The 27,044-nt window shown below is 36.7% G+C and overlaps 1 protein-coding gene and 1 non-coding gene across 4 annotated transcripts in view; one reads left to right on the forward strand and one right to left on the reverse strand.

Annotated features, from left to right (window-relative positions):
- Positions 1–3,235: 3,235 nt before the first annotated feature.
- Positions 3,236–3,308, reverse strand: trnak-cuu (transfer RNA lysine (anticodon CUU)). Its single transcript has one exon. It is a non-coding gene; the product is annotated as a tRNA-Lys (tRNA).
- A 101-nt stretch (positions 3,309–3,409) lies between these two features.
- The window catches only part of tnpo1 (transportin 1), a 28,971-nt gene continuing 5,336 nt past the window's right edge, over positions 3,410–27,044 (forward strand). For 2 of the 3 annotated variants that reach the window (XM_016287604.1, XM_016287613.1), the window contains exons 1-20: positions 3,410–3,668; positions 3,761–3,894; positions 6,696–6,771; positions 9,830–9,979; positions 10,513–10,619; positions 17,289–17,422; positions 19,699–19,780; positions 19,960–20,082; positions 20,473–20,591; positions 20,758–20,818; positions 21,258–21,426; positions 21,560–21,712; positions 22,813–23,038; positions 23,186–23,357; positions 23,780–23,866; positions 24,296–24,403; positions 24,592–24,750; positions 25,302–25,389; positions 25,499–25,597; positions 25,686–25,781. In XM_016287604.1, the coding sequence (XP_016143090.1) occupies positions 3,790–3,894; positions 6,696–6,771; positions 9,830–9,979; positions 10,513–10,619; positions 17,289–17,422; positions 19,699–19,780; positions 19,960–20,082; positions 20,473–20,591; positions 20,758–20,818; positions 21,258–21,426; positions 21,560–21,712; positions 22,813–23,038; positions 23,186–23,357; positions 23,780–23,866; positions 24,296–24,403; positions 24,592–24,750; positions 25,302–25,389; positions 25,499–25,597; positions 25,686–25,781 (2,314 nt within the window). In that variant the 5' untranslated portion in view covers positions 3,410–3,668; positions 3,761–3,789. Of the gene's footprint in view, positions 3,669–3,760; positions 3,895–6,695; positions 6,772–9,829; positions 9,980–10,512; positions 10,620–17,089; positions 17,171–17,288; positions 17,423–19,698; positions 19,781–19,959; positions 20,083–20,472; positions 20,592–20,757; positions 20,819–21,257; positions 21,427–21,559; positions 21,713–22,812; positions 23,039–23,185; positions 23,358–23,779; positions 23,867–24,295; positions 24,404–24,591; positions 24,751–25,301; positions 25,390–25,498; positions 25,598–25,685; positions 25,782–27,044 lie in introns of those variants that run through there. The other variant, XM_016287622.1, reaches the window with a different exon arrangement.

A 27,044-nucleotide genomic window follows, 5' to 3' on the forward strand; every position in this document is an offset into this window, starting at 1 on the left:
CTGCCAGCTACTGTTACCTTCAGTTGTTAAAATCAAGTAAGGAATTGAATCACTTTAATAAAGTTATGTTTTTCTAAATATGCAGATTTAAGTATGTAAAAGCTGATAGAACACTGATGAAAATAATGCTTCAGAATAAATGTACTTATTTTGCAGGGATATTTTGTATGGAATATTGTCTGCTGACATGAAAAGTTCACTGTATATCATAGTAATAAATACCATTTATTACAGCATTGATATTTTGTTTTCTTTTTAATTTATACACATTAAATATTACATATATGTATGTAATAAAATGTGTATTTCCATAGGCTTAGGTCTTAAATTTCATATAAGGTGGTATTAAAAAGGTCTTAAAAAGTCTTAAATTTAACTTGTTCAAGTCTGCAGAAACCTTGTCTGAGGGATCATGTGACACTGAAAATTGAATCACTTTAATAAAGTTATGTTTTTCTAATTTAAGATCTTGTGCAGTTTTGTATTCCTTTTTGAGGAAATGTATGAAATGTGAATAAAGCAGCAGTCAGGTGATGACTTTGAACCCTCTTAATTTCCATAAGAGTATTTAATTGTCAATCCTGTTAATCTACGTACAATACTTAAAATGGTAATAAACACTAAAAAACGGTGTTGGTGTGTTTTGTATGTGGTTAAAGTGTCATCCATGCATGAGATGTATAAAAACATATTTTATTGTTAATAAATACTGTGTTAGTATTGATGTTTAAACATGTTGTTTGTCCAGAAATTTGACATCAAAACATCTAAAAAGGTTAAAAATATGCCTTTGTAAAGGTAAATATGCAGATTTAAATATGTAAAAGCTGATAACTAAATTGTTTACTCCACCAAAAATGGAGATATTTTGTATGGAATATTGTCTGCTGACATGAAAAGTTCACTGTATATCATAGTAATAAATACCATTTATTACAGCATTGATATTTTGTTTTCTTTTTAATTTATACACATTAAATATTACATACATGTATGTAATAAAATGTGTATTTCCATTACAGGTTTAGGTCTTAAATTTCATATAAGGTGGTATTAAAAGGTATTAAAAGGTCTTAAAAAGTCTTAAATTTAACTTGTTCAAGTCTGCAGAAACCTTGTCTGAGGGATCATGTGACACTGAAGCCTGGAGTTATGACTGCTGAAAATTCACCTTTGCCATCACAGGGAATACATTACATTAAATAAAAGTTATTTTAAATTGTAATATTATTCAACAATACTGTTTTACTGTATTTTGCATCATAAATAAATGCAGCCATGGTGAGCATAAGAGACCTCTTTCAAAAACATCTTACTTTAGAAGATGAAAAAAAAATCCCAAACTTTTGAACAGTAGTTTATATTTGTCCACTAAGCTAAATTCATATATATAGCAGCAGTCAGGTGATGACTTTGAACCCTCTTAATTTCCATAAGAGTATTTAATTGTCAATCCTGTTAATCTACATACAATACTTAAAATGGTAATAAACACTAAAAAACGGTGTTGGTGTGTTTTGTATGTGGTTAAAGTGTCATCCATGCATGAGATGTATAAAAACATATTTTATTGTTAATAAATACTGTGTTAGTATTGATGTTTAAACATGTTGTTTGTCCAGAAATTTGACATCAAAATGACCCTGGACCACAAAACCAGTCATAAGTAGCATAGGTATATTTGTAGCAATAACCAACAATACATTGTATGGGTCAAAATGATTGATTTTTCTTTTATACCCAAAAATCATTAGGATATTAATTAAAGATCATGTTCCATTAAGATATTTTGTAAATGTTCTACCATAAATTTATCAAAACTAATTCATTTTTAATTAGTGATATGCATTGCTAAGAACTTCATTTGGGCATCTTTAAATGCGTTATTAAATAGTTGTATCTCAGCCAAATATTGTCCTATCATATCAAACCATACATCAATGGAAAGCTTATTTATTCAGCTTATTTATTCACCATTATGACATTATGATGTGGTCCAGGGTCACATATGTGACACATTTCCCCAGTTGACATTTGAATAAAACAACAAAAATGGGCAAATTAAATAAAATTAAGTATTTACATGTTTTATAGTAAAGTTAATTACATTTGGAAATTGATAATCAGATTTTATTTGCATTTTCATTCAAATCTGATAATCAGGTTTTTCAGTTAAAGGCACAATATGTAATTTTCGCAGCTAGAGGGCGCGAATTCAAAATAAACAAATAGACAAAGGCATAGTTTGATGATGCGGTGACTGAGTGTGGAATCATGGGAGTTGTCGTCTTCGTCCCCACAGCCGATGCAATCCGACGGGACTCGGGCAGAAATCATGTTCATGGATGAGCTAATGATTTATTAAGGTAGTAGAATGAAGCAGGGTGAGGCTGAAAGCCGTCAAAGCAGCGCTGTTTTATCATACTAGATACGTTTGAAAGTTCTGTTATAATGCTACTCTGTGCGGTCGTCACCGGTCTATTAAAACGCACAACATACTAAAGCGTCTGGTGTTTCCATGTTTTCTACAAAACAAATCGAGGATTTGAGGGGTTATGTAAATGTTCTACCATAAATATATAAAAACGTATATATTTGATTGTGATATTGGATGTATTATGATATTTGGTTATGACGTCATTGGCAGGCGACACAATGACACTATGGACACGCTCCGTGTCACGAGTTAAAATTGCTTATTTCTCTGGATATAAACATTCTTCCAAACATTTGGGATAATGTAAGTACACAAGTCAGCAAAATATATAACACTGTTCTAGTGGTTTTTGGATATTTTAATAAAAAAATCTTACATATTGTGCCTTTAATTCAAGTCTCTTGAACTCTTTGTTTGAGTTAAACAGTCTTAAAGGGACTTTAAATTGTAACCTCATTTACTCATCCGCATGCTCTTTTAAACCTGTATGATGTTCTTTCTTCTGTGGAAAACATAAGAAGATATTTTGAAGAATGTTGGTAAGCAAACAGTTTTGGTGACCTTTGACTTCCATTGTAAGGGAAAAAAACTAAAAGAAACGAAAAAGAAAAAAAAAATGATGTACCACAGACCAATGTTATACAGGTTCACAACAAAATTAAGGATGAGAGAATTTTCATTTAAGGTGGACTATCCCTTTTATGTTTTATTCAGTGGCATCTTATTCTGTTGTTTTGTTTGTATTGTAACCATTATTCACAGAACAATGCCGCCAGTGTAGGGTGCAAATAAAGTAATCGCCCAACGTGGGGCTCGAACCCACGACCCTGAGATTAAGAGTCTCATGCTCTACCGACTGAGCTAGCCGGGCTTGTAGCAAGTATTTTCAAGGGTCATAATTAAGGTTTCCCCGCCAAGTCCCTTCATCCAGCCAGCAATCAGACAGGCGCTAGGACCGGCGGGCAGTGCATCAGAGAGGCTTATCGCTGTCGATGTGCGGTGATCCGGACCAGACCAAGTCCATGTATGTAAGATAGCCTAGCGTCACCAGCAACACACCGCCCGCGAAACACGCTCATTTTCACACGGGTCTATCCACAGTAAACTCTCGCAGAGGCGTCTTCCTCATATTTCGCTCGATAACAGCCGGTCTTAAAGCTGAAGGTCAAGGTGGTGGGCGTTATTTGATGTGAAAGGGTGTAAATTAGATCTGTGTGCCTACAGAGAGAGCGAGAGAGAGAGAGCGAGAGAGAGAGAGAGAGAGCGAGAGAGAGAGAGCGAGAGAGAGAGAGAGAGAGAGCGAGAGAGAGAGCGAGAGAGAGAGAGAGAGAGAGAGTCTCCAGCCACACAAGATGGAGTGCCAGTGGAAACCCGACGAGCAGGGACTTCAGCAGATCTTGCAGCTGCTCAAGGAATCACAGTCCCCCGACACATCCACGCAACGATCCGTCCAACAAGTATCCTTTACCTCGCTGTTTAACCAGAGAGCTGAAGGGCAAGGGGATGACGGAGTTTGAGGAGGAGTTGGCCTGTGATTAGCTCAAACGATACTATGTACTTAAGATCTGAAAAGCACTGGGTCAATTAGGGGATGTCTTTATGCTGTTTGTTTATATTGTATCTGTAGATTAGGGTGGTGTCTGTAGGTATCGCTGTCTGTCATTTTGTGAGTGTTTGATTTATAGGGATAGTTCACCCAAAAACGAATATCTGTCATTATTTACTCACCCTCATGTTATCCCAAACCTGTATGACTTCGTTAGGACATAAATGAAGATATCTTGAGAAACATCTTAGTGTCTGTACAATGGATGTCAACTGGAGTCAATACCGTTTGGTTAACATCATTCTTCAAAATATCCTCTTAAGAAAGAACGTCATACAGGTTTGGAGCGACATGAGGGTGAGTAAAGGATGACAGAATTGAGATTTTTGGATGATCTGTCTCTTTAAGCTTTAGATCAGATGGCGGGTCCAGCTGTTGTGTGTCAACTGCCTACAGCACACACAGTCTCTGAGATTATTGCAGGCGCGTTTGAAACACTTCATATTGAAACGTTGTCTAGGTAGGCTGCTTACTATGTTATGAGACGCAGATTATGATTAGACGGACCTCCAGTTGCAGAGGTGCGAGTGTTGTTATCATGGTGTTTCTGGCACATAATCAGATGCAGCTCAGACAGACATCTGATTCAGACATTCGCGATGTTTCAGTATTTATTCCACAAAGGGGAGAGTAAGATGTGTCAGTGGGTATGACGCCCCCTTAAAGGGGTCATATTATGCAATGTCAAGTTCTCCTTTCTCTTTGGAGTGTTACAAGCTGTTCGTGAATAGATAAGATCCCTAAAGTTGCAAAGACTAAAGTCTCAGACCCAAAGAGATATTATTTATCAAAGTTTAGACTGGTCCACGCCCTCCTAAAATGCCTCGTTTAAACACGCCCCCACATGTCTACTTCAAGATGTGGGAAGATTTGCATAACACCGCCCAAATGTTCACGCAAAGAAAGAAGGCCTTTATTGTTATAGCAACTTTATTGTTGCTGCCACCACAGCCGCCATGTCTTGGAGACGCTGTGTGTTTTGTTGCGAAAGCAGTTAGTGTCTTCCAAAAGAGGACACGACTATAGAAATCAGCGGTTAAGTTGTATTTACAACACTGTTCCAGAACAGTTCAACCCAAATATTCAGATGTGTGCAGCGCATTTTATGGAGGACTGTTTCCTGATCCTGGGAGAGTAGACTACAATGCCGGCTGTTCTGACTCATGGACTGTAAGTACGTTTTCATATTTAAAGGATTTGCCACTGACGATTCAAACGCGAGTTTGGAGCAGTGTAGAGTAGCACTTGTTGTTTCTCCAATCACAAATGCAGACATGGTTTTATGTTTACGCGGCACGATGCAATGCAAAAAAAGTCAGTATAAGTCATTATAAACCGTAATTATGTCCCCACTGGATGCAACAAATGCCTCGTTTATAATGGGTTTTAATGTTTTTGTCTCGTTGCTCCGGCCGGGACACGGCATCACAATATGGTAAGGGACCTAACATTTCCGTCACACGCTTGAGTTATTCGGCCAATCACAACACACTGGATAGCTGGACAATCAGAGCACACCTCGCTTTTCAGAATGATGAGCTTTGTAAAAATCGAGGCGTTTCAGAAAGGCGTGGCATAGAGGAGAAACTATAATGTACAGTATGTGGAAAATGTGTTTTTTGAATCTTAAACCGCATACACACATTTCATTACACCAAATACACCAAATAATGTTATTTTTAGCAACATCATATGACCCCTTTAATCTAGCAAATTAAGCATTGTTTTTTGTCCATCATATACAGCTGCCTGTGAAAGGAGCAGATGAGAAAATGCTACACGTTTATACTAAAAACCTAACATGTTAAAGTACTTTGTCTAAATTTCAGGTTAAATGAATCTCACAACATATAAGGTATATAAATAGCCTATGTATCATTGTTGAATTACCAGTAAACTATTTGCCTAAAGATTAGCTCTTTCCAAAACGGTATGATTTTCTTTCTTTTGTAGAGCATAAATGAAGATAAATGGTAGCTGTGGCGTCAGATTTGTGGGTTAAGATGTGCAAGTAGCTACTAAAAGTAACATCTCCATCATTCAAATACTTTAACTCTTTTAAGAAAATGTGAATAATGTGCTTAAAAATAAAACTTCGGAATGAGACTGCTTGTTATTAAATAGTTTTTTGTACATGTCCTTTATATTTGTATTTTATTTGCAAGTAAATCGTTCACTTACTCCTCAGTGACTCAATGTACCTCGTCCTCTTGCTTTTTTCGTAAGACCGTATTTCTGTGGCCCAGAGTTAGTTCTTCTGTGCGCTTTCTACATAATTCTTTCAAAAGCACATTTATTTAATTATTTTTCATTTTGTTATAGATTTAGACTGCAATATTGATGTTTGTGTAGTTTTTAGTTAGCAGTGCAATGAATTACCTTATGGCCCAAGTGTATTCTATTTCCAATCCAATAAAACTATTTTCATATTTACTTTACTGGATGTTAAATTGTATTCACACATCATTTGTGTATTATACCATTGGCGCATGAGACCTGAATGGCTCACATATTCATGAGTTCATTGATGTAATTGTCCATCTACTGTAAACATCAAATGGTTTGTCCATTAAGTACATGCACATTTCCCCTGCTGTTTGCACTATCCTCTGTCTCTGTGGTCTTTATGCCTTTTCTTAATGTGCACCACAGAAACTTGAGCAGCTCAATCAATACCCGGACTTCAACAACTACCTGATATTTGTGCTCACAAAGCTAAAGACAGAAGGTAAGATGTGCATGTTGCCATTAATTGATTGTATTACACTTGATTTATAATTTTAATTTGAGATCTGACTTATTCAGGACTAATATGGTTCTGTGATTTGTTCATTAGGGATATCTGGGGTCACTTTAATTAAAAAACTTATATTAGTTAAATTGAGTGTGTGATAGCGTCAATGAATATAACCCTTTAATTTGTATGTAGACATATTGTGTGATGGGAGGGATTGCAAGTAGGTGCAGGATATTGCCTGTTGTCGGTCTGCATTGTGGTTCATTGCAGTTTATGAGGTTTGCCATGACAGTTTTGTGTAGTATATTAAGAGAAAATCATATATTCCAATTACTAGAAGAAATGGATCAGATACGAGGGGAGGGAGTTGAGGCGAGCAGAAGGTAGTGTTTAGTCTCGGTAGTGTTTAGTCTCGGTAGTGTTTAGTCTCAGTCGTGTTTTCTGAAGCCAGTGGCTGTATAGCTGCTGTGACTTCAGGTCAGTGGTAATCTGTCAAGTGCACTGGGAGCTTAGCTGCACTGACCTTTTGGATCTGTGTCCTCTGTCAAGCCCCAGGTCACAGAACGTGTTTAAAAACAACACTAGTTCATCTACCAATGTTTCTCTCTCTTTTTCCCTGAATTAGCCTGAGGTCCATTTAAAAACAGAAGTTTCTTTTATTAGGCATCCACCAAATTATTTCAGAGCTCATCAATAACAATTTTCCAGTGTGGGATGTAGATTTATTTATTTTAAGCAAATAATTTTTTACTTAAATTTTTTTCAAACAACATTTTTGTAAGTGTCAAAAATCTGTCCAACTGATGTACACTGAACAAAATTATAAACGCAACACTTTGTTTTTGCCCCCATTTGTCATGAGCTGAACTCAAAGATCTAAGACTTTTTCTATGTACACAAAAGGCCTATTTCTCTCAAATATTGTTCACAAATCTGTCTAAATCTGTGTTAGTGAGCACTTCTCCTTTGCCGAGATAATCCATCCACCTCACAGGTGTGGCATATCAAGATGCTGATTAGACAGCATGATTATTGCACAGGTGTGCCTTAGGCTGGCCACAATAAAAGGCCACTCTAAAATGTGCAGTTTTATCACACAGCACAATACCACAGATGTCGCAAATTTTGAGGGAGCTTGCATTTGTCATGCTGACTGCAGGAATGTCCACCAGAGCTGTTGCCCGTGAATTTAATGTTAATTTCTCTACCATAAGCCGTCTCCAAAGACGTTTCTGAGAATTTGGCAGTACATCCAACTGGCCTCACAACTGCAGACCACGTGTACCCACACCAGCCCAGAACCTCCACATCCAGCATCTTCACCTCCAAGATCGTCTGAGACCAGCCACCCAGACAGCTGCTGCAACAATCGGTTTGCATAACCAAAGAATTTCTGCACAATCTGTCAGAAACCGTCTCAGGGAAGCTCATCTGCATGCTCGTCGTCCTCATCGGGGTCTCAACCTGACTGCAGTTCGTCGTCGTAACCGACTTGAGTGGGCAAATGCTCCTATTCGATGGCGTCTGGCACTTTGGAGAGGTGTTCTCTTCACGGATGAATCCCGGCTTTCACTGTACAGGGCAGATGGCAGACAGCGTGCATGGCGTCGTGTGGGTGAGCGGTTTGCTGATGTCAACGTTGTGGATCGAGTGGCCCATGGTGGCGGTGGGTTATGGTATGGGCAGGTGTATGTTATGGACAATGAACACAGGTGCATTTTATTGATGGCATTTTGAATGCACAGAGATACCGTGACGAGATCCTGAGGCCCATTGTTGTGCCATTCATCCACGACCATCACCTCATGTTGCAGCATGATAATGCAGGGGCCCATGTTGCAAGGATCTGTACACAATTCCCAACATTCCACAGGCCACAATCAACAACCTGATCAACTCTATGCGAAGGGAGATGTGTTGCACTGCGTGAGGCAAATGGTGGTCACACCAGATACTGACTGGTTTTCGGACCCCCCCGGACCCCCCAATACAGTAAAACTGCACATTTTAGAGTGGCCTTTTATTGTGGCCAGCCTAAGGCACACCTGTGCAATAATCATGCTGTTTAATCAGCATCTTGATATGCCACACCTGTGAGGTGGATGGATTATCTCGGCAAAGGAGAAGTGCTCACTAACACAGATTTAGACAGATTTGTGAACAATATTTGAGAGAAATAGGCCTTTTGTGTACATAGAAAAAGTCTTAGATCTTTGAGATCAGCTCATGACAAATGGGGGCAAAAACAAAAGTGTTGCGTTGATAATTTTGTTCAGTGTATAATACTGTATAATATAATATAAACACTAGATCAGTTCAGGGCTCAACAGTAAGATCTTTTTTTTTTGTGGGCTGCAGTTTTATGTATTTTTCAAAGTGCATTATTTTTTTTACTTGTAAACATTTTTATAGGTATTATATTTATATTTATTTTATACGAAACAGATTTATTTAAAAACAGAATGTTCTTTATTAAGCATCCACCAAATCAGTTTAGGGCTCAACAGTAAGATTTATTTATTTTTTTTATCTGTGGGCTGTGTTTGTTTTGTTTGTTTGTTAAAACAACATATTTTATTGGTGTCAAATATTGTATTATATTATATAATTATATTATTTATGATAGAATTATATTATAAAAACAGATGGTTCTTTATTAAGCATCCACTAACCTGTTCAAGGCTCAAAAGTAATGATTTCCCCCCCCTGTGTTGGGCTGTAGATTTATAAAAAAAAATTGGATTTGTATTTTATTTTCAAGCAATTTTTAAAGCAATATATTTTTTGGAATTGACAAGATTGTTGTCATATTACATAATTTCATCACATTTAAGGTTGTATTATTTTATCATATTTTTGTATAAGTGTGGCATTTTAAATACTTTTGTATTTGTAGTCTAATTGTATTTGCATTCTTGTAGTATTGGCAGTATAGCTTTTTCTGTTTATCCCTGTGGTTGTTTGAATCTTTCTTTCTTTCCTTTAATGCTGTGTCTTGTGCCCAGGGCTATATTTTCTACCCAAGCATTTTATCCTTCCTTTCTCATAGATGAGGCCACTCGGTCTCTCAGTGGTCTCATTTTGAAGAACAATGTTAAGGCCCATTACCAGAACTTCCCAAATGGTGTGTCTGACTTCATCAAAAATGAGTGCCTGCAAAACATTGGAGACTCCTCACCGCTCATTAGAGCCACAGTGGGTGAGTATGGACCGACAAAGCATTTTCTGTCTGGCTCTGAGCCACAGCTTTTGCCATCATGACAAACAATATTATGCCTTTGGGGTCTGTGTCTGGCTTTGTGTTGTTGCTTTCGATGTAAGATCATTTATTGGGTCAATGTTCGAGAATACACGGTGTGTTTTTTTTTTGTTTTTTTTTTTAATTAGCCTTTTGTGATTGTGATTAGACTGTAATGAGGAATGCAGTGATCTGTTTCTGTGGTTACTTGGCATCTCACAAAACACAATAAAATATATATCATTCTCCTCTTTTTGTTTATTTGGTTTTACATTTTTATTTATTTATTTTGATTAATATTTTCTCATACAGTGATGAATATAGTGAAAAACCGAGAATAATTTGTCCACATATTATGTTTTGATAATATGATATCAAATTTGCCATAACAGCTTAATTTTGTGTAAACAGTTGTTTCTGGCAGTTGGTTATGTGAACTGCAGTATAGGCTGGTCTGAATGGTGCATTATTGTTTATATGTTTGTGTTCCTCAGGTATTCTGATCACAACTATAGCTTCTAAAGGGGAGTTACAGAACTGGCCGGAGCTTCTACCTAAACTTTGTTTACAGCTGGACTCAGAGGACTATAATACTTGTGAAGTAAGACACACACACACACTTTCTGATGTCCTTTCTCTCCTCTCTCATGTTTCTTCTCATCAGTCTCGCATTATCTCATGTTTCTCTCTCTTTGTCCCTCTAAGTGGAGCTGTGAGATGATGCATGTTGCTGACTCATTGTCTAAAACTGTAGTGTAGGCCTAGTTCAAAGCTTCATCATCTGAGCCCTCGGCAGTACAATTGAGGTTTGGTTATATATTTGTGTTGCAACATACCTCCACAAGGAGGTTACTCTACTTGGCATGATGTAATAGGAATTTACATAATCAAAGTGTGCTCATCAAACTTTTATTTTATTTTATATTCATCGTTGATTTAGTTGGATTGTTATTTGTCTGGATGTTTGGTTTAATGTTTTGCTGAAGTTTGTTTCATGTAATATCTTAATTTGGATAATTGTTTAATTAACGTAAAATATTTGTAAAGTAATTACAAATCTTGGATCAATATTGGACTCTTTATTTTCATAAAACTTGTAGGTTTTTTCACAACATTGGAATACAGTCACAGCAGACGCGCTAATGTCCACTGTACAGCACAGCCTTATTAAATGGTTACTGCAATCATTTTCAAAAGTTTGTGGTCAGTAAGCTTCATAATCATAATTTTTTTATTCAGCAAGGAAAAATTACATAATCAAACGTAACAGTAAAAACATTGTGATATTACCAAGATTTCTATTTCAAATAGATGCTGTTCTTTTTTACTTTCTATTAATCAGAATTACTGTAATTGAATTTGCTAAAATGTAAATAAGTTCTGTGAGCACGTAAATGCTTACACAAGTTAAAACTCACTGATTTGTCCTTTCATAATTGGGTGATAATATTGATAATTCTGACATGGTGTGGATGTGAATGCACCATATATCCTATATTTTGCACTGCTAAAATGCTGTATTGACCAGTTAGAAGCTACAACTGGATCAATCAGTTTCATAAATTTGGAATAACAATATATGCATCATTGTAATGTGGGCAAAAACAACAAGTCCTAAAAAAAAACATTTAATTCCAAAATGGAAATTCTGTCATTAATTACTCACCCTCATGTCGTTTCAAATCCGTAATACTTTTGTTCATTTTCAGGACACAAATTAAGATATTTTTGATGAAATCCATATATTTTTGACCCTCCATAGACAACAATGTAACTGAAATGTTCCCAGGCCCAGAAACGCATTAAGGACATCGCAAATAGTCCATGTCCATCAGTGGTTCAACCTTAATTTTATGAAGCTACGAGAATACTTTTTGTGTGTAAAGAAAACAAAAATAACTACTTTATTCAACAATTCTTCTCCCCCGAGTTACCGTCTTCCGCCATTAATGAGAATACCACAACGAAGGCCTTACAGGTTTGGAACGACATGAGCGTGAGTAATTAATGATAAAAATGTTTTTGTCATTTTTGGATGAACTAACCCTTTAATATTATTATTATTATTTTATATATGTACATTTGGAGACAAGTCTCACACCCCACTGTCATTATCTACACAGTAACAGTAGCATCCATTTGGATAAATCTGTTTTGCTGATGCAAGCATGTAAAACACCTTGAGCCCTGAGCATCTGGACTCAATGCTAAGAAGGTGAAGTCTTGGCGTTAGATCAGTGCATATACCTATGCACACACAAACCTATCTCTGCTTTGATGTTACAAGTTAGGTTTGAATTTTGGAGGTTTGGCTGGTAAAATACGGAGCCGATTTGTAAACTTTGTGTGGTTATAAGTTCTACAACTTCCCTGGCAGTGTTTTTGTTTAGGTTGAGCAGGCATACAGGGCCGTGAACCCTGGTTAACACACTAACACACGTCATCTTGAGATGTTACTTTGATGTTCCTTTTATTTAGTAGTTGAGTCAATTCTGTCTCATACACCCACACAGGAACAAAGAAACTGAACTCGGAGTGTGTGTGCAGTACAATGCTCTGCCCTCTGTGACTGCGAAACTCTTGAGCAGGCTTGTTAACACAGATTGAGGTCAGTTATTTTCTACTGTGGAGATCAGATGTGATCACAACTGATCATAGACACGTCTAGAGATGGTGCAAGCTTTGACTGTCATGTCCTTCTCCTGTGCACAATGCTCTTCAGAAGTGCCCATTGAAAATCGGAGTGAATGTGACCAGTTTAAACCTGCAAATTAAGCTTTATGATTTTGAACTGTTATGACATAAAAAGAGGAATAGATATGTAAAATTCCGCACAATTATTAAATCAAATGTAAGTAAATTAGTGCCATTTACTGTAAACTGTAATTTCCCCATAAAGGAGGATGTTCCAAATACCAAGATACATTGAAATTGTTTTAAATTTTCTCAATTTAGATTTCAAAATTATTCAAATTATTCAAAATTATTCAAATTAGGAAACCCCACAGAATAGTTGCACGTCTGAGTCCCATAGTGTTATTTATACATTTTTATTTATTTATAAAAAATGTTTTACTACACAATACTGTAATATATGTGTGTGTGTATATATATATATATATATATATATATATATATATATATATTAAAGTTTTTTTTTAAACTTTAATTTGAACTTTCTGTTCATCAGGGAATCCTAAAAAATGACCATGGTTTCAAAAAAATATATATTTTAATTTGTAAAAACAATTCACAGTATTAGTGTTTTTACAGTATTTTGAAATGAATAAATACAGTTTTGGTGAGCATAAGAAACCTCTTTCAAAAACTAAATGTATTTTTTTTTTTTTTACAAAATCACTCCTCTTTGATTACAATGTTTTACCTAGATTTTACCTCATTACTGTATTACAAATACTTTTTCTTATTTTTGATGTGAAATTACATGCAAATTGCATTTCTTGGGGTGTGTGTGGAATGTCACACCCTCTTGCCTGTAGTGATTGGCAATTCCTCAGACAGCATGTGGTATGACTACGTAGAATATGTGTCTATAACTGTCTTCAAATGGCATGCTGAGTAAGAGAATCATAAGTCAGTCCTCTAAAGCCATGAATGCTCACCTCTAGCTCAACTGTTTGTAGCATGCTGAGTGCCAGGTCAGAGACATTACAAGAGGAAGGAGATGGACCACTCATAGATAAATGATTAGGAGAAATGTTAAGGTCCTAATATGGTCACAGTAGGAATGAAATTCTGCCTTAGTAGTTAATTTACCCTAGAACGTGCATTAATTGTATATGTCTGAAAATTACTTTATTTTAGTGTTATTTAGTCTAAAGAAAGATGTATAATCCCACTTTTAAAATTTTATTGCTTATTTAAAATATATAATTGACAATTTAGATTGAATTTAGATTTAACACTTTTGGATATTTCAGTCTTTGTTTTTTCAAGTTCAAGTAGATGTGCTTGTATGCCTATTACCTACATAGAAAATACATTAACAAGGAACATTAGCAAGATTGAACTGACTTGGCTTGAAGGAACTTTGAACAAGGTCATGAGTTTAATTCTGAAGACACATAAGTGGTAATATAAGCAGCAAACAACCTAGCTATGTGTGTGTGTGTGTGTGTAAAAAGGAGAAAGCATCCATCCACCACTGTGATCCTCTGGTTTGGCTGTGGTATGTGGGTCATCATATTGCTATATGAAGTCTGCAGAAGTTGAGAGACATTTCCAGAATGTCAGGGATGACTCTTTAGCTTGGGCATAGAGTGGTTTTCCTCCCTGTAATGAGTTTAATTTTCAAGGATGATGTATGTTATCTTGTTTATATGTTTAAGAGGTTCCTGAACTTTGAATCATAGTTTATTGCCTTAAAGTGGCCACAGCCCACACTGGCCGATATATGAGCACACTGGTGCGGAAATGCATATGAAAGTGATGGTAATTACTAATGTGTTTGTTGTACAGCTGGTCCGACCAAAGGCCATTGTTTGTTGTCAAAGATTTTTTTTTCTAAATGGTTGCTTATAAATTAAATTGTAATCATGCAATTAATTTCAGTATTTAAAGTTCAGTGTTTTTTTTCTAGGCTTGATTGTGTTTATGGGGTGCAGTATAACATGTTAATGTTTAGTTTTTTAAAAAAAGCATTATTTTGAGAAACATGCTTTTCATTTCCTTCTTTTATGAAGCCCCTGCCTCAGAAATGGGCGATGGGCTCTGATTGATTAGCTAACCCAGCGTGTTGTGATTGGCTAAACTGCCCTTCACCTCGGCGGCATGTGCTCCGGTTGTATTGTAAACAACGGCGTCTTTAATATCGCTAATCAGTTTGAGCCCGATTGAGAAGCAGAGGATATTATTGAAGAGGATCGTGCAGAACCTGTGCAAGCATGGCTTTTAATGGTAGGCCTGTGTTTTTTGTTTGTTGTTGTCTCATACTTTTAGATACGCTGTTATTTGTAAATGCTACTGCTTATGTTAGTTTTTAATATACGGTTTTATGCTGATTAAAGCTTTAATACAGTACGGCAACTGCATGTTTAACGCTTCTCATAGCTATGTGAAAATAAGTGTATAATTGGAACAGTTCATTTTTGGAGCTGAACTGAATGAGAGAGAGAGAGATGCAGAGCATGTGCAGAGCAGGGGGACGCGAGGAACAGTATCGAGAACCGCTGCTTTAGAACATTGATTTTGAAACTTGTGAATCCATTAGAATCGTTAGAAGACAGAATCGCGATTCATATATGAATAGATTTTTACGTGCACCTCTAGTTTTCTCTTTCTCTTCTCTAAAGCAGCGCAGCATGGCCTCGCCCCCTTTGCTGCCTTTTCCCGAGGGCGGGGTTTATCTGGGTTTGTGATGTCACAAACCCGGGAAGTAACTTGTAGTCCCTACCAGCTGTTTTTGTAGGCATTAAACTGCCAGAATTGTAAAAGACGATATCTCCGTTTGCATTGATCTTTCAGCTTCATAACTTTGCAGATATTGTTTATGCTCAAACAGCAACATTACACACTAACTAACGTTAAAAAAGTGAAATTGCAATCAACCACCCCTTTAATGAAATCCTAGACAATGTCTTTGCATTTGTATATATGGACAAATGCAATTATAGATATAATAGATATATTGATACATAGATATATAGATACAGAAGTGTAGATTTTCTGGATTTTCTTTTCTCATTTTGTCTCTCATAGTGGAGGTATACCTATGATGAAAATTACAGGCCTCTCTCATCTTTTTAAGTGGGAGAACTTGCACAATTGGTGGCTGACTAAATACTTTTTTGCCCCACTGTATATATACACACATATATATACATACATACATGCATGCATGCATCCAATAGATAGATAGATTAGCTGTTGTTATAGTCTGTGGTGTTTTGACTGGAGGCTTCCTCTTGTTATTTTCTCTAAGCTCTCTAGCTCAAAATGTGCCATCTCCAACCAAGTACAAGCTGACAGTGGAGACAGTTGCCATAGCGACAGCCGAGCCAGACAGCTCGTTGCCACGGCACCGTTTGTGCTCGTGACCTGATTAGATTCCTTACAGGTGGAATGTCTGTGAGATCAGGAGGACGCTTGATGTGTTGGGTGGGTCCCTCTGCTGCAGGGACTGGCTTTGGCATTGTTCTCCATCAGATTCTTTTTGGTGATATTTTGTGGCAGTGAATTCTGTATTTACATTACATTTATTTGGTTAGCAGATGCTTTTATCCAAGTTGACTTATAAATGAGCAATGCAATAAGCAGTTCATCTTAAGAAAGCACTAGCAATTCTAGGTTTCAAATATTGTCCAGAAAAGTTTCATTTATTAAGTTTTAAATATATTATGTCTGACATAATATATATTTTATTTACTTCATAGATGAAAATTTGTTAAAATTTCAGGAGTCGTTTGTGATGTCATCAGTTAAAAAAAACTTGAACTTGAACTAATATATACAGTGTATAGTTAATAGTAGTACTAGTACTACTAGTTTTCATATGAACTATTATTGTCTCTATATGTGTATTATGTAATGAGGCTATGGACCTGTTTAGTAGGCTCATAGCCAGACCTGTAGTGCCTACTGAACAGATTACTGACCAAGAATCCCACATTATTCCTGTGACAATTTCAGTCATTACCTTGAGCATTTATTTCCTGTGTCTATTAAAGGGATCGTTGGCCTTCAGTTGGTCCTCATTGACTTGCATAGTGTTTTTTTTTTTCCTCCATACTATGGAAGTCAATGGGGACCAGCAACTGAAGGTGAACTATCCCTTTAAGGGGAAGTTGTATCCTTGTACATTGATTTCAGCAGAGTTGACTGTTTTTTTATGCTTTACTGTCCGGTTACTTAAATATTATCATGTCATCTCTGCCATAGCTTCCCCTACAGTATTTCCCATGTTCTGCTTTACGGCTTCCCTTAAATTAACCTACAGCTGTTTTTGTCTGTCTGCTTTGCATTAAATCTGCATGTCACCTGCAGTGTACACAGTCCATGAACCAGCTGTTAGCTTGAGGCAACGGCAAAAGTATTCTACTTAATTTTTTTCAGCAGCTCTGGCTGCACGTCAAGCCAAAAATAGAAATGGACTGAAGGCCTCAGTGTCACTGTGTGACAGTTACGACTGGTTAGGTCAGTTTGATTGATTGTTATGGAAGTGTTCTAGATTAAAAATGTGAGGTTGTTCAGTGAGACGGAGAAATATTTATGATTTGTCTGTGCTACATTCCTGATGTGTTTGTCTTTTTAGGGGGCTTTTGGAGCTCTGCAGAAGATCTGTGAGGACTCCGCTGAGATCCTGGACAGTGACATGCTGGACCGACCACTCAACGTGATGATCCCCAAGTTTCTGCAGTTCTTCAAGCACAGTAGCCCCAAGATCAGGTAAGATAAACCTGCGTTCCTTAATGGAGCACAAATGTTTGAAACGGTGAGGAAATGTTACTTGTAACTAATTCATTTAGACAGGAAATGTCATGACATCAGATAAGGGTGGGCGATATGACCAAAATCTTATATCACGATATGAGTAATTTTATTTTCACGGTAATGATGTATATCACATAAGGTCTTTATGATATCAAAAATGTTGATACCATAGAAATTTCATAATTCTTGTCACCAGTGTCAGTATCACAAAAAAAGAATACTATCTTAAAAAAAAAAAGTTTTTACTTGAAGACAAGTAAAAAGTCAGTGATTAAATAAGAATAAGAAACAAATTACAAGCAATAGGACAAAAAGTTACTTAAGAGATTTAGGCCCAATCCCAATTCTATTTTATACCCCTTCCCCTACCCCTCCGCCTACCCCTTCCCCTTGTCCCTTGAAACAGAGTGTCAAGGGGTAGGGGTGAAAATATTCCCCTAAGAATTGGGACACCACTACTATGCTGTCACACGTCATCATACGTCGTCTAGCTCCTACAATACACACACTTATACTGATGTCCTGGTGTGCATTAGAGCCTTTAATTACCATTCTATATTAATGCGCTGCTTACTGACACACACACACACACATCAGAGATCGCGCAGCTCACACATCCAGGAGCAAAGATACTTGTCAATGCTGCCCCACGACTTTTATTAATAACAGTTTAAATACTGAATCGCTACATTATATTTTCCAGCAACGAGAGGATAAAATCACTGTTTTTGAAGTAAACTCACTCTAAAAAGAGAGACGCGCATACACGCAGCTTTCATCGCTCTCTCTCTCTGTCTCTCGCTCTCGAATTGGCAATATTTGAGAAAAGGGTTTAGCGATTATAATTATTGGGGGGACTAGCCCCCCTCAATGTCTATGATGGTTATCGCCCTGATCAGACATGAAAATATGTTGTGGCACTATCGTGCAGTCTGTAATGATATGACGTTAGCAAACTTTAGCGATTTTTTGCAAACATTTCTTTGAGTAACATGACCGTAAATACGAACTCACGATTGAAAGTAACATAAAAACAAATGATTACTTTTCGTAAATCTTTATTAATGCCAAAAAATGCTTACATTTATGTGTCTTTTTGTTCGCTCGGGCACCCATGTTGCCGCTGAAGCCGGTTTACGCTGAGATAATTCATACCCCTTCGTTTGAAGTGTGGTCCCGAAAAATCTTCGTTTGAAGGGCTGTCTGGGCCTTCCCCTTACCCCTACCCCTCCAACCAAAAGAGAATCGAGACACCCCTACCCCTTCACGTGAATGCGCGAAACGGAGGGGTAGGGGAAAAGGGAAGGGCTAAGTTGTAGAATTGGGATTGGGCCTTAGTCAAGAGCAGTGAAAAATTAAAAAATGAAAGTCAGACAGCAGGAATATTAAACTGCTGTCACTTTAAGAGCTGCACGGATCCAATATACTGTTAAACGTGTTTTCTTTCTCAGCTTTTTGCTTTCACTTATGACCTTAATTGCTGTGTTTATGAGGATACTTGCAAAAACGGCCATTTTTACACGTACAAGTGTGTCTATTTAACTGCTTGTGTCACGTGAGCGTGTAACCACTATAGAGAAGAAAGTCCAAAATCTTTACCAGCTGACAAATTCCTACCGGTCAATCGTGTCTACTGGAATATCGCCTACCCTTAATATCAGATTTTCACTTTGTTTTCCTTTTGTGTGTGTTTTACCTTTTTTGGCCAATGAATCACACTCAAAATACAAGTGTAGGGAGGCAGAGAGAGAGTTTGTGACCATAACTACACAAAATGAACTCCCTATTGATCAGGGCTTCCTGCAGACTGGAGTGCTCAACACCACTGATCTATAATAGTCATTATATATAGAACAGTGGTTAACACCTTGTCTTTTTTCAAATTCCAAAAAAGTTCCAACACTGCATCTTGATTTTGTCTGTTATCTCCTCCAACATGATTTTCTGCGGCAGTAGTAGCTGCACGCTGTTGTCGTCGTCGACATTTTCCATTTTAGGATGAGTAGCGATGCAAAACCACCAGCTACTGTGGTCCATACAGTTTCTAGTGCTGCACCGATTACAATATAATCGTATGTGTAGTATTAACATTATGTCGATATTTCATTTTTAAATATCACGGTTATCGTCAATACCAGTATATTGTGACCACCCACTACTGGGTACTACTACTTGCTGAGCAGTTGTTCAGACTTGTTTGATTGATGTATGGTGCTTGTTGTCTGTTGTAGGTCTCATGCCATTGCCTGTGTGAACCAGTTCATCATCAGCAGAACACAGGCCCTGATGTTGCACATAGATCCTTTCATTGAGGTACCATTAATACCTTAATAGGATATGTTCACCCAAAAATGAAAAATCTGTTATGATTTACTCACCCTCATTATTCTAGATCCCAGAATTGTGATGCCAGTTTAGAGGAAGTTGTGTCATTGTTTAGTTTGAGAAATGAAAATGTTTTTTAAATGTATGTTAATGTCTTTGTGCCACAGAACCTGTTTGCACTGGCAGGTGATGAGGAGCCTGAAGTGAGGAAGAATGTGTGTAGAGCTTTAGTCATGCTCTTGGAAGTCAGATTAGACCGTCTCCTTCCTCACATGCACAACATCATTGAGGTTAGATCATGCCTTCTGCAACCCCTAATGTAACTAAACTTTATTACATGATTGCTGAAAGTAAGAACCTTGTTCTTGATTTATCTACGGTCTTCTATAGCTTAGTAAATGTTTTTTGCTAAATGTGGTCAGATCACAGAGAGGCAAAGTGAAGCAACAGCAGCCTCTTGTGGACTATCTTTAACTGGTTTGGTAAAAGTAGACTCAGTGAGCCTTCATGAAACACAAGCAAAATTAATTACTGTACATAAAAGTATCATGCTACATTCAAGGTTTTTTTGTGTGTGTGAAAATTACTTTTTGAACAGTTTGCACAAAAATACGTTCTGTTTATGTTTCATGAATAAGGCCCGATGTTTTTATACTCACAACCCCTTTTCTGTTTTTCAGTACATGTTGCAGAGGACACAAGATCAGGATGAAAATGTCGCTCTGGAGGCCTGTGAATTTTGGCTCACACTTGCCGAGCAGCCTGTGTGTAAGGAGGTTCTGTGTGGACACCTGCCTAAGTGAGCATGTGCAAACACACAGTGTCCTTTTGATTAAAAGAAAAAACCATCAACTCGTGTAGATGCATTTAATTATAATACAGTTCAGCAACAGGACAAAGCTGCTTATTTGATTATTATCAGGATCAGTCATGAGTTTTGTTTTTCTTTTTTCTTTTTGTCACAGATTGACACCCGTTCTTGTGAATGGAATGAAGTACTCTGAGATTGACATAATCCTGTTGAAGGTCAGTTTCTCTATCTGGTTCTAAAGTTTCTTTTTGATATGTTTTCATATGCCACCCTAAACATAAAAAATTAAGTAAAACATAAAACATACTAAATAACAACTGTGATTTGAGTTCATACACACAGCGAACAAGTGATTTGGTTACAGTGCTTAACCGCATTTAAAAAAAACCATATTGTCAGTTTGTTTACAGGTGATTTGTTTACATTTGTCATATGCAAATTAATATCTTTTTATTTTCCATATCTCAGCCTGTCTTTTAGAGAGTTATAAAGTACCCATTTAGCTAAATAAATACAGAAAGCATTATTTCAAGAATACATTGGTATTTTAGATTTATTTTGAAAGCGTGTGATGCAGAAAAAGATGGCAGAAAAAAAAACTAATTATAGTTTTATGCCAATCAAGTTTTGAAAACATTTGTTAATGATTTCCAGGGGGATGTTGAGGAGGATGAAGCAATCCCGGACAATGAGCAGGACATTCGCCCCAGGTTCCATCGCTCACGCACTGTGGCCCAACAACACGAGGGGGGAGACTCCATTGAGGAAGATGATGATGAAGATGATTTGGATGATGATGAAACCATCTCAGATTGGAACTTGAGTAAGAAACGGTGTTTAAAATGACACAGACTCAGCCAAGTCCTTGACTTCTTTAAAATGCATGTACAATGAGACATTTGCTGTTGTCTTCATTATTTTTTTTCTGGTGTGTGTGTGTGTGTGTGTGTGTGTAGGGAAATGTTCTGCAGCTGCACTAGATGTCCTGGCGAATGTTTTCAGAGATGATTTGCTTTTGCATATTCTTCCTTTACTGAAAGAACTACTGTTCCATCCAGAGTGGCTTATTAAAGAGTCTGGCATACTTGTACTGGGAGCCATAGCTGAAGGTATTCAAAAATTTCCCATGAATGCATTATATAATTCATTCATTGCAAAAGCATTAGGATTCAAAATGGGAAACTTGGATACAGTATTTACTTAAAAAAATAAATAAAATGTGGTAACAAAAATGCCTTCAATGTCATGTTTAATCCATTTAGCGCATCTTTGATGAATAAAATAATGAATTTCTCTCAAAATACAAATATATCGTAAAGGAACCGGTTAATATGCTTTAATTTACAGCAGGGCTTGAATAAATCGATAATGATAATTATCGCAATATAATTTTCCTCAATAAAACGATAACAAGAGTTTGATAAAAGTTTGATATAATGTTTATGCACCAAAAGCAGAACGAAACCAAACAAAAATGCCTTCAATGTCATGTTTAATCCATTTAGCGCATCTTTGATTAATAAAATAATGAATTTCTCTCAAAATACAAATATATCGTAAAGGAACCGGTTAATATGCTTTAATTTACAGCAGGGCTTGAATAAATCGATAATGATAATTATCGCAATATAATTTTCCTCAAAACGATAACAAGAGTTTGATAAAAGTTTGATATAATGTTTATGCACCAAAAGCAGAACGAAACAGCGCTACTCATTTGAAGCGTGGCACACGGACCGTTTATCCGCTCGGCTCAAAGTTTAAATGGCAGCGTAGCTCGAGCTCACTAGAGCAGATGCATCAGAGATTGTCTTAATATTCAAAAATGTGAAGTGTTTGTCATGTTCTGACCATAAAGAGTAGTTAAAAACCACAATAAATGGTCTGGTTTCTACAACTTTCACTTGGGAGCAAAAATCTGCCTTTAACTTGAAAGCAATAAAAATGTGACATTTATCGTGATAATTATTAATATCAACTGATATGGAAAAAAATATCATGATCATTTTTTGGCCATATCAACAGTGTTCATGTTACACATATTACGCATTACTATAGTTATTTACTATACTAATAAAAACGCTGTAGTTACAAGCGGTTTAAAAAATGACACACCAAGTTTTAGTTAATTAGAATTATAAAATCAATAAATAAGTTGTTTTTTAATTGTTATTTTTTTAATGAAAAGTATTTTCTTTCTTTGCTTTAGGCTGTATGCAGGGGATGATCCCCTACTTGCCAGAGTTGATTCCTCATTTGGTACAGTGTCTGTCTGATAAGAAGGCGCTGGTTCGATCCATCACTTGCTGGACTCTAAGCCGCTACACACACTGGGTTGTTAGCCAGCCCCCCGACATCTACCTCAAACCGCTCATGACCGAACTGCTAAAACGGATACTCGACAGCAACAAGCGTGTCCAAGAGGCCGCCTGCAGGTGAGCATGCATCACACTATTGTGCTGCTTGAAGCTTACGTGTATGCATGTCATCTACTTTAAAGAACATTTTGTTACCTGAGGTGTCTTTTTAGCTTTTGGCTTTTAACTCTTTAAGTCTCTTGACTCTCACTTTTCGTCCCACAGTGCCTTTGCTACCCTGGAAGAGGAGGCTTGTACTGAGCTGGTGCCGTACCTTGCTTATATTTTGGACACGTTGGTTTTTGCTTTTGGTAAATACCAGCACAAGAACCTTCTCATCCTCTATGATGCCATTGGGACTCTGGCTGACTCTGTGGGCCACCATCTCAACAAACCAGTAATTGCACAGTCAAATGCACACAAACACTTTGTGTATCAGGCACATATCTTTATATTACAATAGAGGTTGTATGTTACATGCAAACACACACTGAACTGCCATACAGCATTCTAGCTGATATTAAACCTCATGGAATCTCACAATATTTATCGTAAAGATAAAAAATTGCTCTAGCTCACACACACACACACACACACACACATATTTGGTTTGGTAATTAGTTTTATTTACAATTATCTATTTGTAATTGATTAAACTAATTGCAAAATAAATAGAGTAACGTAATTCTAATTCTAAATCCAACATTTTTCTTTGTCTGCCATGTTGGATTGTGTTTTTTTTTTTTTTTTTTTAGTAACTGATTGTGTATGTCTAATAAACACATGTATGACTACTGTACGTGTGTGCTCTGTGTGCAGGAATATATTCAGATGCTGATGCCTCCATTGATTCAAAAATGGAACCAGCTGAAGGATGAAGATAAAGACCTCTTTCCCTTACTGGAGGTAGTTATCTAACACTTCATTTATATAAAGTACCGTTCAAAAAATTAGGGTCAGTAAGATTCGTTTTTTTTAAAATAATTTTTAAGGAAATTAATACTTTTAGCCAGCAAGGACACTTTAAATCAGCCCAAAGTGACAGTAAACGCATTTTTACACATTGTTACAAAACATTATATTTTAAAATAAATGCTGTTCTTTTCAACTTTCTGTTCATCAAAGAATTCTGAAAAAATTTATCCACAAAAAAATCTTATGAAACCCAAACTTTTGAACAATAATATATGTGTGCACAAATAAATAGCAGAGAAAAAAACTATTTCAGCAGAAGTCACAGGAATTATTAATAGTGTTCTGAATCCAGCATGTGTGTACCTGATAATGATTTAAAACAAGATCTTCATCATCATTCTATGTTCATTCCTCTTTCAGTGTCTCTCATCTGTGGCCACTGCCCTGCAGAGTGGCTTCCTGCCATACTGTGAACCTGTCTACCAACGCTGTGTCAACCTGGTCCAGAAGACACTCGCCCAGGCCGTGGTGAGAAGCCACACAATTACACACACACCCCCTCATCTCTCTGTAATACTGTCAGAAAAAACTTTAAAAAAAATAAAAAATACCAGAGTGTAAAAAATTTAGCAAAATGAGAATCACTTTAGAATAAAAACAAACATACTTTTATACTACATAGTGAATATCACATGATCTCCTTGTCTCTATCACAGCTCCACCAGACTCAGCCTGAGTTTTATGAAGCTCCTGATAAAGATTTCATGATTGTGGCTCTGGATCTGCTCAGCGGGTTAGCAGAGGGTCTTGGAGGGAACATTGAACAGCTAGTTGCCCGTAGCAACATCCTCACTCTCATGTACCAGTGCATGCAGGTAACTATAGTGCATAGGCATGACATATTTATAGCACCAAGGCATGACATATTTAACCCAATATAATAAAAACATTTAATATTTTAATATAATCGATTTAATATTTTAATGTAATAAATTCCTGAATTTTCAGAAGCCATTACTTTTAGGTTTCAGTGACACATAATCCTTCAGAAATCATTCTAATATGCTGATTTGCTGCTCAAGAAACATTTCCTATTATTATCAGTGTTGAAAACACTTTTGGGTCTGTATCATTGTATGTTTGTGTCAATGAATGCCACAGTGAGTACTAGCGGCAGCTGTTTGACACTGTATCTAGGTAACAACTGAGATGGAGAAGACAACATTTTCTCTGTATAAATGTGTTTGTCCCTCTGGATTTACCATTTAATCTTTACATGCACAGAGCCCCATGTGCATTTGCCTTCTGCAGATGAATTGTGAGAGATGCAAATAATGCAAACCCCGAAAACAATTTATTTGTGGACAAGCAGCTGTGAGAAATGTAATGCGACAGTGCTAATCTTTTGATGATTGTATTTTCTCAGGATAAAATGCCAGAGGTTCGGCAGAGTTCTTTTGCTCTGTTGGGAGATCTGACCAAAGCCTGCTTCCAGCATGTTAAACCTTGCATCGGTATGCAGTAAAACATACTCGCTGACACTTTCCCAGTTCGATCCATCTCTGTTGACCTTCAGGCACTTAAACTTTTGTTTGTTTGTTTGTGCTAATCTCTCCTCTCTAGCTAACCTCATGCCTATCCTAGGCACAAACTTGAACCCAGAGTTGATATCAGTCTGCAACAATGCAACATGGGCCATTGGAGAAATATCCATTCAAATGGGTGGGAGTTTCCTCCTCATCTTCAGTTAGTAATTTCACTCATTTCATCATACCTTCTAGGTTAACATGCTACTTATCTCTCTGCTCAGGTTCTGAGATGCAGCCGTATGTACCGATGGTTTTACAGCAGCTTGTGGAGATCATAAACAGACCCAACACACCCAAGACACTTCTGGAGAATACAGGTACCATCTGAGGGGTGCTAGACCAGGCTGACCCCTCACACGAGGTTTCCACCCTATCCTTTTCCCAAACTCTTCCGATCCCCATTCCGCAGTGCTTATTAATCTCCATTCAAACTCCAGGAAGTGGACCTTACAAGGTTTGATAAAGGTTTTAGGATACTTGTGCACAGTATTCTGGGTAGCTGGGTAATGAATAAGAGTAGGGGCAATTTTATGCTAAATTTTCTATATACAAAGCCAGTTCCCTCAGCATATCCTGTCTTTAAATATGAATATAACAGACCTTGTAACAGTCCAGCCGTGGTACTGACTGAAGTGGATTAATAAAACAGTGAGTTCCATGTTAGCGAGTTGTTCACCGTAATGAGGTTACAAGCATCAGTCAGTGAGATATTATAAACAATGCCGAATGTAACCCCAACCTTGAGAGGAATATTAAGACCTGATGTCTTTGATTTGAACATATTTACTTGAAGATTTGAACCTTAAATAGTCATTTTTTCCATTTAATTCGGAGACAAAGTCTAAACTGAGATCTAAATCTGTTTTGTGGTGTTTAGATGAATGTATAGCACCTGTACCTCGCAAATTATTTCCCAGTTACACTCCACTCTGATTGGACTGCTCAAATTAAAGCTCTAGCCTGAGCCATAATGGCTGCCGACATTGATTTTTTTTATTTTTTTTATTTTTAAATGAGGGTGAAGTGTAATGCTCATAACATACTCCCACAGAAACAAGGGTACTTGTAGATGTGTTCCTGTTTGTCGATTTATTTCTGTTGTTTTATTTACTTTACTTTTTCAATGTGAATGCATATCTGCCAATAGATGTTGAATGTTGTTTAGTTAAGGACGGCTAACGTTTGATGCAGGATTGCTGATGTCTTGATTATTCATGTTGCAAAGACTATGTCCTTTTAAAATTTAGAAGCAAGCATGTAGCATAGGCAAATCCATACTGACCATTTTAAGTCAGTTTTAAGTTGGAGTCTATTAAAACACTACTGTTCAAAAGATTGGGTTGGGTTAAGTTAATAAGTTGAGTAAGTATTGGGTTAAGTATTAAGTAAATTAATACTTTTATTCAGAAAGAATATATTAAATTGGTCAAATGTAACAGTAAAGACTTTTTTTTTTTTTTTTTTTTTTACACCTAAGAATGTAAATATGTATCACGTTTCCACAAAAATATTAAGCACCACATAAGTTTTCAACATTGATGATGATAATAAGACCTATTTCTTGAGCACCAAATCAACAT

Source organism: Sinocyclocheilus grahami, unplaced genomic scaffold (genome assembly GCF_001515645.1).
Source record: "Sinocyclocheilus grahami isolate Dianchi unplaced genomic scaffold, SAMN03320097.WGS_v1.1 scaffold12.1, whole genome shotgun sequence".
Lineage (NCBI taxonomy): Eukaryota > Metazoa > Chordata > Actinopteri > Cypriniformes > Cyprinidae > Sinocyclocheilus > Sinocyclocheilus grahami.